Here is a 10,545-nt window from a genome sequence, read left to right as displayed (position 1 = left end):
AACGACCAGAAGTGAGCAGAAAGTTTGATCTTCAAGTACAGGACTCAGGTGAAGCATAGAGAGCAGAGGAGAAGGGTAAATTATGAGGGATTTAATGAGGTTGAACTGTTTCTTTCTGCATGGGAAGATGATACTGGTAATACTCATAAGAATCTTATCATTTATTAGAGCAGGTAGAGGGAGCTTTTGTAGACAAGGCACAGGAGAGACCTGAATTTGAAGGCATCCATTGTAAAAATGGAGTCAATGGGTGAAAAGGAAATGTACTGGGAAAAAGGAAAGGAGAGGTAAAATAGGCTAAGATATTTCATGTAAAAGAGTAAAAAACAAATAGCTTTTGCAATGGTATGGAAGGGGGGAAGGTAAGAGGGAATGAGGGAGCCTTCATTCTCATCAGAAATGGCTCAGAGAGATGGGGTGGATAGGTAGGTAGTGGATAGAGCACCGGCCCTGGAGTCAGGAAGACCTGAGTTCAAATATGACCTCAGGCACTTCATAATTACCTAGCTGTGTGGCCTTGGGCAAGCCACTTAACCCCATTGCCTTGCAAAAAAAAAAAAAGTAAAAACAAATTATCAGGGAAAATTACTTGATCTCCTAGAATCAGAGCAAAATAGTCATCGAAAGAATCCACCAATCACTTCCTGAAAGCAATTCCCAATTGGAAACTCCAGAGAATATCATGGCCAAGTTCCAGAATCCTCAGGTCAAGCAGCCAGAAATAAAGAATTCAAGGATCCAGGGAGGCGGGCAGGGGAGGGCGATCGCGGGAGAGGGGGGCCAGGTGTAGCGGGCTTTCTTGGGTTGGGTGGCCTGTGTGGGACCAGGGCCGGGGGCTGCTGGGCCCCTGGGGTGGGATGTGGGCTCTGGCCCCTGCGCCCCGGCTGACCCCCGGCACAGTTTGGAAGAGGAGCAGCGAAGGCAGAGACAAGAGAATGGGCGTCGGGGAGCAGGAGGGAGGGCATCCCAGCCGCCAGGGCCGGGGCACCGGGCAGGTGCCCTCACGGGCTGGTGTAAGGAGCGTGGGGGTCAGGACTCGGGCTGAAGCGCAGTTTTTCCCTTTCTTTCACGTTACTTCTCTTGGGGGGTTTCTATTTTTGCGGGGGGCATTGTGTTCACGCTTATCTTTTAGGAGCCGGCTGATGTATTCATGTTTATGCTCCCTCTAACTAGCATATTCCAGTAACCTGTGATTAAATGAAACAGTCAAATGTAAATACACGTGAGTGTGGGAGCCCAGGGCTGGCACTCTCTCTTCTTAGTCTCCATGCCAGGCTCCGGGGGCTGTGCCCGCTGCGGCGTGGCGGCCCTCGCCGTCCTGCAGAGGGCGCTCTGGAGCATCTGCCCCGGTGCCCAGCCGAGGCGGCGCCCCCCAGGCTCAAGGCCCCGTTCACGGGCCCGGGACGCTGCCATTCCCCCAGTGCGGCGGCTCGGGGGCGGGGCCTCGGCAGGCCCCGCCCCCGGCCCGGGCCGCCTCCTCCACGCCGGGCCCGGGCGGCCTCCGGGGCTGACGTCACGCGGGGGCGGGGCGGGGCGGGGCTGCGCGGCGGCGGGGCGGGGCCGCGGCCCCTCCGCCCCGCCCCGCCCCCGCGTCCCCTCCGCCCGGGCCTCTACGTGGAGACGCGCACCTGGCAACGGCGCTGCCCGCCGCCCCCCGCGCCCCCCGCGTCCCCCGCCGCGTCCCCCGCCGCGTCCCCCCGCCCGGCCGGGCTGCCCGCGCCGTCCCTCGCGTCGGGCCGGGGGCGCCGGCGGCGTCGCGCGCGCGCCCGCTCGTTGCTGCCGTTTCGGGGGGCCCCGGCGGCGGCGCGGCCCATGGCGCGGGCGCTCTAGGCGCGGGCGGGCATCGCGGGCGGGGTGCGGGCGGGGCGGCGGCGCCATGGGCGACGGGGAGCGCAAGATGTCGGAGCTGAGGCGGCGGGCGGCCGGCGGCCTCGGGCCCGGCGCCGCCGCCTCCTCCTCGGCGGCCCGCGACGGGGGCGGCGCCGGCGGCGACCACGAAGCCGAGAGCACCAGCGACAAGGTAGGCCCGGGGCGCCGCCGCCGCCGCCGCCCGCCCCGCGCCCCGGCCCCACCTGCCTGCCTGTGCTCGGCCCAAGGGGGCCGCGCGGCGCGCCAGCTGCTGCGGGCCCGGGCCGCGCGTGACGCCGCGCTCCTCTGCGGCCGCGCCGGACAGGTGAACCGCGGCCGCGCTCCTCACCAGTTCTCCCCCTCTTTTTGCCCTTCTGCAGGGTTGACCATCGTCGTTCTTTTTGATGTATTTTTATTTCATCAAATTTAATCTAAAAAAAAGCCCGACCAGAAACCCGTCCCACAGGTTTGTGGCGTGATGTGTGCTGACAGAATCAGGGTGAAACTTTGCAGACTTTAAGGCCGGGGATGGCTCAGTTCTCATGGGAAGTCCAGGTGCCCACTTCTCTGGAACACGGGCACCCGAGTTTTCGTGTGTGCCTGAAAGCAATGCCAGGCACACCTTAACGGGGGGGGGGTGTAAAGAGGCATTGCTTCTCATTTTTAAAGCTATTTAAAATTAAGCTTAGGCTTTACTAGTTTAGTTAGAAGAAAAAGAAAAGACCTTTCTAGCAGTTTATTATCTTTGTATCATCATGTGGAGAATAAAGGGACTTTATGCCTACTTTAGAAAGTAACCCTGGTCCCCTGACCTAATAGACTCCTTCCACTTTTCCATTCTACATTCTTTGATGCTCTTTTGTTCACTTTTTTATTCTTCATAGACTTTTCTGTGGTGATGTGTAGTTTTAACGTTTGTTATTTTATGCAATTGAATAGTTCAATTAAATGCTTCCAACTTGATAAGGACAGTGCTTAACAAAACGATCCCTCACCCCTTCTGTTCTCCAGAAGTAGGAAATACAACGAAAATCCATAGAAAATGTTTACAAAGTAGATTGACTTGAAGGAAAGGAAAGAAGGGAATCAAAAAATAGATCTTGTGGGGAGCGCTATCTGAACTGACCTTAAGAGGTTCTAAGAGGCAAAAATACATCAAATACCTATGGGGTTTTTTCAGTCTGCCTATACAACTCTTAAGGGTTTACTATTAATATATAATTGAATGATAAACATTCCTGTTGAAGTTCTTTCCTTCTATTTCTCTCTTGTTTATATATTTTCTCCAGTTTCATGTAAAATCAAGTTTTAACATTCATTTTTAAAACTCCTTGAGTTCCAAATTGATTCCCTTCTTACCATCCCACTCCCCCGATTGGCAAAGCAAGCAATTTGATAAAAATGAGTAATCATGCAAAATATTTACATAATAGTCATGCTGTGATAGAAAACAGACCTCTCCCCCTCAAAAAAAAAACAACGAAGAAACCTCAAGAAAAATAATTTTTTTAAAAATATGCTGCATTTTGTATTCAGACATCATTTGCTTTCTCCACAGATGGATAGCATTCTTTATCTTAACTCCTTCAGTGTTGCCTTGGGTCACAGCACTGCTGAGAAAAGCTTAGTTCATTCACTTTTGATCATCCTACAATATTGCTCTTACTCTGTATACAATACATTTCACTTTATATTATTTGTCTTTCCAGATTTCTCCTTGAGAGCATCCTGCTCATCATTTCTTAAAGCAGACCAGCATTTCCTCATAATCACATACCACAATATTTTTAGTCATTCCCCCAGGCACCCCCTTAATTTCCAATCTCTTGTTCCCAGGAAGAAGCTGTTGTAAATATCCATATACTCATAATTCCTTTTTCTTTTCATTTTTCATCTCTTCTGGAATACACACCTAGGTCAAAAAGGAGGATTGGTTTTATAGCCTTTTGGGCATAGGTCCAAATTGCTCTACACAGTGGTTGAATCATTTCACAACCACTCCAACAGTTTATTAATTTCTCCTTTTCCCTACATCCCCTCCAACATATGTCATTTTTCTCTTTTCTGCCCTATCAGTCAATCCACTGACGTAAAAGGTAGTACTTCAGAATCGTTCTAATTTTCATTTCTCCAATTAATAGCGACTTAGAAAAAATTTTTAAATATGCCCATAGACAACATTAATAACCTCATCTGAAAGCTTTTCATAGCTTTTCATCATTTATCAATTAGGGAATGGTTCTTAATATTTATAAATTTTGGGCCGCTAGGTGGCGTAGTAGATAAAATACCGGCCTTGGAGTCAGGAATACCTGGGTTCAAATATGGCCTCAGACACTTAATAATTACCTAGCTGTGTGGCCTTGGGCAAGCCACTTAACCCGCATTTGCCTTGCAAAAACTTTAAAAAAAATAAATTTGACTCAGTTCTCTATGTTTCAGAAATGAGATCTTTATTAAAGAAGCTAGTTTCAATAATTTTTCCCCTAATGACTAGTGTTAACTTCATTCTGTCTTTCCTCCTTCATTCTATTCTCTCTGTCCTTTAAAAATGTTTTGCTTCTGACTACCCTCTTCCACAATCTGCCCTTCTTTGTATTAGACCTTCCACCTCCTCCTTTGTCCTATACCCAGCCCTTCCCATTTTCCTGAAGGTTAACATAGATTTCGATATCCAATTAAATGTGTATGTTCTGAGCCAGTTCCAATGAGAGTAAATCTCACCACCCCTCCTTAACTTCTTCCTCTTCTACCCTACTGCAAAAACTTTCTCTTGCCTTTTTTATGTGAAATAGCTTAACCCCTTTCTAACTCTCCCTTTCCCTTTTTCCCAGTACATTCTCCTCTCCCACCCATTTTTAAAAAATGTTTTAACTCCGGTGTAGCTAAGTGGCACAGTGGATAGAGCACCAGCCCTGGAGTCAGGAGTACCTGAGTTCAAATCCAGTCTCAGACACTTAATAATTACCTAGCTGTGTGGCCTTGGGCAAGCCACAACCCCATTTGCCTTGCAAAAACATAAAAAAATATATTTTAACTCCATTTTAAAAAAGATATATTCTCCCTTCATATGCAGCTTCCACCTTTGCTCTAGCTGTATATACTCCTAATGGTCCTAAGGAGACAGCTTGATATCAGTGTCATCTTCCCATTCAGTAATATAAAAAGTTCAACACCAACCGTTTCTATTTACCTTTTTATGCTTCACTTGAATCTTATATTTGAAGATCAAATTTTCTGTTCGGCTCTGGTCTTTTTGTCAGGAAAGTTTAAAATATTCCTATTTGATTGAATTTTTATCCTTTTCCCTGAAATAGTATGCTCAGTTTTGCTGGATAGTTGATTTCTTGGTTGAAATCCAAGCTCTTTTGCTTTCCCGAATATCATATTTCAAGCCCTATAATCCTTTCTTGTTATCCTGACTGTGGTTTCACAATAATTGAATTGTTTCTCTCTGGCTTCTTGCAATATTTTCTTCTTGACCTGGGAGCTCCAAAATTTGGCTATAATATTCCTGAGAGTTTTCATTTTGAGATCTCTTTTAGGAAGTGATCAGTGGATTCATTCAATTTCTAATTTACTCTGTTTCTAGAATGTCAGGGCAGTTTTCCTTGGTTATTTCTTGAGATAATGTCTAGACTCTTTTCTGATCATGGCTTTCAGGATAGTCCAATAATTTTTAAATTATTCCTCTTGAATCTATTTTCACATTATTTGTTTTTCCAATGAGATATTTCATATTGTCTGTTTTTTCATTCTTTTTGCTTTTATTGTATTGTTTCTTGATTTCTCAAAGTCATCAGCTTCCCTTTGTTCTATACTATTTTTTATGTTTATTTTTTATTTAATATTTATTTATTCTCATTTTGTACAAATAATTTTTATACATTAATAAAATATTCTTGTTTAAAAGTAAAGAAAATATCCCCTCCCTCCAAAAATATAGACTCACTTGACTGAATAAGTAAAGGGAGAGAAAAAAAATTAAAATTAAAGAAATAATAGTAACAGTTGTAGGTATGGCCAGGTGGTGTAGTGGATGGAGTACCAGCCCTGGAGCCAGGAGCACCCGAGCCCACATCCAGCCCTGTACACCCAACAATCACTCAGCTGTGTGACATGCAAGCCACCCCAACCCCACTTCCCTGCAAAAACCAAAAAAAGAAAAAAAAGGCCCAAAATAAAATAAAATGGTAATGATATTAGGGGTGGCTGGGTAGCAGACATAGCACTGGCCCTTGAGCCAGGAGCACCTGGGTCCAAATCTTGCCTCAGATACCCAACGATCACCCTGCTATGCGGCCCCAGGCAGGCCACCCAGCCCCATTTGCCCTGAACCCCTCAAAAAAAAATAATAATAATAACAAAAAATGTGCTTGAGTCTGTGTTCCAACACCACCAACTCTGTTGCAGGTGGATCACATTCTTTATGGTAAGTCCATCACAAAAGTTACTTCCATATTTTTCCCACTGTTGCCATTGCTGATTGCAACTCCCTCCTTATTTCTCCACTACCATGTACTATATTTTCTCTCTCCTTTCACTCTGACTCTGCTGTAGGGTCGCTGAGTGGTGCAGCAGACAGATCCCTGGTCCTGGGGCCGTGAGGCCCCAAGCCCCCCTATCACCCCTTAGGCCCAGCATCCACCTGGCCCTATGGTCCCAGACAGGCCATCCAATCCCAGCCCCTTGCAAGAAGTAAAAAAGAAAATGTGTCCCTATGGTCCCAGACAGGCCATCCAATCCCAGCCCCTTGCAAGAAGTAAAAAAGAAAATGTGTTATATCTGACCACTCTCTCCCCATGGTCCATCCTGTCCTCCATCACTCACATCCCCCCCCTGCCCCCCCTTCTTACTCCAGATGCCTATCCCCATTGAGTATATTTGCTGTTTCCTCTCCTAGCCACCTCTGATGAGAGCGAAGGTTCCCTCATTCCCCCTTGCCTCCCCCCTTCCATATCATTGCAATAACTCATTGTAATAAAGAAAAATCTTATTATATGAAATATCTTGGCCTATTCCCCCCTCTCCTTTTTCTTTCTCCCATTACATTTCCCTTTTATCTATTGACTCAATTTTTACACCATATTTTGTCTTCAAATTCAGTTTTCTCCTGTGCTTCATCTATAAAAGCTCCCTCTACCTGCTCTATTAACTGAGAAGGTTCATATGAGTATTATCAGTGTCATTTTTCTGTGCAGGAATACATGCAGTTCATCATCATTAAGTCCCTCATATTTTCCCCTTCTCCTTCAATCTCTATGCTTCACCTGAGTCCTGTATCTGAAGATCAAACCTTCTGTTCAGCTCTGGCCATTCCAACAGGAACATTTGAAATTCCCCTGGTTCACTGGAAGTCCCATCTTTTTTCCCTGGAAGAGGACATTCATTTTTTTCTGGGTAGTTCATTCTTGGCTGCATTCTAAGCTCTTTTGCCTTCCAGTATATTGTATTCCAAGCCCTACGAGCTTCCCATGTAGTTGCTGCTAAGTCCTATGTGATCCTGACTACAGCTCCACAATATTTGAACTGTGTCCTTCTGGCTGCTTGTAATATTTTCTCTTTGACTTGGGAGTTCTGGAACTTGGCTATAATATTCCTAGGGGGTGGTTTTTTGGGATCTCTTTCTCAGGGGGAATCTGTGGATTCTCTCCATTTCTATTTTGCCCTCTGCTTCTAGGATATCAGGGCAATTTTCCTGTAGTAATTCTTCGAAAATGATGTCAAGGCTCTTTTCCTGGTTATGACTTTCAGGTATTCCAATAATTTTTAAATTATCTTTCCTAAATCAGTTTCCCAGATCAGTTGTTTTTTCAATGAGATGTTTCACATATTCTTCTAATTTTTCATTTTTTTGGTTTTGAAGTATTGAATCCTGATTTCTCATAAATTCATCAATCTCCCTGAGTTCTATTCTTTGTCTGAAGAATTTATTTTCCTCAGAGAGCTTTCCTATCTCTTTTTTCATCTGGCCAATTTTGCTTTTTAAAGCATTCTTCTCCTCAATAACTTTTTGAACTGTTTTATCCATTTGACCTAAGCTGGTTTTTATCATGCTATTTTCTTCAGCATTTTTTTTTTTTGGATTTCCTTGACTAGGCTGCTGACTTCATTTTCATGTTTTTCCTGCATCTCTCTCCTTTTCCCAGTTTTTCTTCTGTCTCCCTCACTTGATTTTCAAAGTCTTTTTTGAGCTCTGTCATAGCCTGAGCCCAATTTCTGTTTTTCTTGGAGTCTTTAGACATTCATTTTAATGTAATCACACTGCTGTAGGGGGGTTCCCCATAACTAAGTTTTCCTGCCAGTTAAGCTTCCTTTCTTAAAAATAACTTTTTTTGTTTGTTTTTATTTTCTGCTGTTGGAGACCTCTTTTAGAGCAATAGCTCCTTGGATGTGGTGGAAAATATAATTTACATTCATTTATTTCCATAGCAACCAGATTTACTCTGCTATAAACCCCTTACTTTTAGAAAGACCCCTTGGGGCGGCTAGCTGGCATAGTGGATAAAGCACTGGTCCTGGAGTCAGGAGTACCTGGGTTCAAATCTGGTCTTACACACTTCATAATTACCTAGCTGTGTGGCCTTGGGCAATCCACTTAATCCCATTTGCCTTGCAAAAACCTAAAAAAAAAAAAAAGTACCCCTAAACCCTTTTCATCTACAGTTGTTTAATAGATAATGTATTACCTTATGGCTAATTTAAGGGATTCTCATGGGTTAATATGACTATAAACAATTGCTAAGTAAGATGGCACTTCACTCTATTTTGTGAATATTTTCCCTCTATCAATTTTCTTATATCTTTACTTAGTTGTTCTGTTAATCTAATTTTTTTAAAATAGATATAATCAAACTCAGGCTGTTTATCTCCAATAAATTCTTGACTTGCAAAACAGTAGGGAGAACCATATGTCTGATAAATTGTCCTTTGTTAGTTTAGTTTTGTTTGTAATATTTAATCCATTTTGGAGTTCATTGTTTTTAATGATGTGAAGATTACATTTTGTTATCCATGATTAAAAGGTGCTCATAAAAATCAGCATAGAAACGTTAAAACTGCTCCTCTATTTGAAGTAATTTTTTAAGGAGCATGTTGGTTGATGACAAGTTAAACTGCAAAAGCTTTTAGGTCATCCAAAATGAAATGGAAAGAAAGATGTGCAAATCCTCCTTGTTAAAGTACATGGAAAATGAATAATTTAATAGAATATTGTTCAGCTTATGAATAATAATCTTATTTGAAAAAATAAACCAGGGAGCATGGTCAATAGATCCCTATCAAGTTGGGTCACATGTTGTTACAGACAACCAACAAAAAGGACCCACACTTGAAGGAGTGAGTCTAAGTATTTTGAACAAAGATGGAAATGGGTGTGTTGTAGAATAATGGATTCTTTTGTTCATTGGACTTGTATAATGTGAAGAACAGAGATGACAGATTTAAATATAAATGTTCACTTTTTCCAAACCATTTCATATTAGTAAACTCTATTCTTTCTTTTGATTTATTTTGGTTTGCTCAGTGTCAGTCTCTTCTTTCCTCCCCTCCAAAAAAGTTAAATGATTTTACTTAACCTGTCAGGAAATATAATCACCCTTTGTATGAATGAATACTGTTAGAGAAAAACTGGAGAATGAATGTAATTCATTTTTTTTTACTTACCTCTATAGAACTGTCTGGCCCAATAAAGTTTGAAGCATAAATGGTAAACCACATATTGAAGGTAGAAGTTATGTACCGAATGAAATAAAAACAATAAAAAATAATGCACACAAAAGATTACCTTAAACTAAATTTAAAATGGGGGGGTATTTTCTTTTTAGAACATACTAGTACATCACTGAATCAAAAAGATAAAAATTTCCCCTATTGGCAAGAGATGACATTGCTTGACTAAAGGAGCATTGAAAACATTGTGATTTTAGAGAATAGAATTTGAAATGAAACTTAGGTAAAATCACTTGGAAGAAAGTTTTATAATTTCCAGTTAATTTTTCTTTATTTATTTGCAAAGTGAATTTTATTTATTTTTTTATATAGGCTTGTTTTGTTGTTTTTTTGCCCACGGCCACACAGGTAATTATTAAGTGTCTGAGGTCACATAGAGCTGGTGCTCTATCCACTACTCCACCTAGCCATCCCCAAAGTGAACTTTATAAAGGTCATTTCTGAATTTTTTTTTTTTAGCTCTAAATTCTACTAGACTGTGAACCATTTCTTCCATATATCTGGTTGTAGCTCTCAGATTTAACAACTCATTTGACATCTTTCCACAATGATACTGCTCCATCACTAAGGTCTCACTGCCTATACAACTTGCCTTTCCTTTATGAAGTGAATTTGTTTTTGGACCTGACATCCAGCTGATTCAGCCTCTCAATTTACCTAATCCATTAGTTGTCCTAGTTTATTAAGTGAACTGCTTTATACTTGATGGGTGTCCCCAGTTTAGTCATTTTAATACTCCTCTTGCTGAGAACCTAGATTCTTTCTGCTTAACTTTTCAATATGCTAATCCTCAACCTTCACCATTTTCATAAAATCATAAAGGGCATTAAGGCCATTGAATTGAATCCAACCTCTTTAATTTATAAATAAGTAAAAGGAGGCACAGAGTTCTTAACACTATCACATAGTTCATAGCATCTGACATGGGATTTGAACCTCAGTCTTCCCTATTGCAAATCCAATGCC

The 10,545-nt window shown here is 42.5% G+C and overlaps 1 protein-coding gene across 1 annotated transcript in view; it reads left to right on the top strand.

Moving 5' to 3' along the window:
• Window positions 1-1,866: 1,866 nt before the first annotated feature.
• The window catches only part of CDS1 (CDP-diacylglycerol synthase 1), an 83,307-nt gene continuing 74,628 nt past the window's right edge, over window positions 1,867-10,545 (top strand). The window contains exon 1 of the mRNA XM_074228582.1: window positions 1,867-2,020. Coding sequence (XP_074084683.1) covers window positions 1,877-2,020 — 144 coding nt within the window. The 5' untranslated portion in view covers window positions 1,867-1,876. The remainder of the gene's footprint in view (window positions 2,021-10,545) is intronic.

This window comes from Macrotis lagotis, chromosome 3, assembly GCF_037893015.1.
Source record: "Macrotis lagotis isolate mMagLag1 chromosome 3, bilby.v1.9.chrom.fasta, whole genome shotgun sequence".
NCBI lineage: Eukaryota > Metazoa > Chordata > Mammalia > Peramelemorphia > Peramelidae > Macrotis > Macrotis lagotis.
Note: the sequence above shows the minus strand (reverse complement) of the source record. Positions and strands in the feature narration are given on the sequence as shown.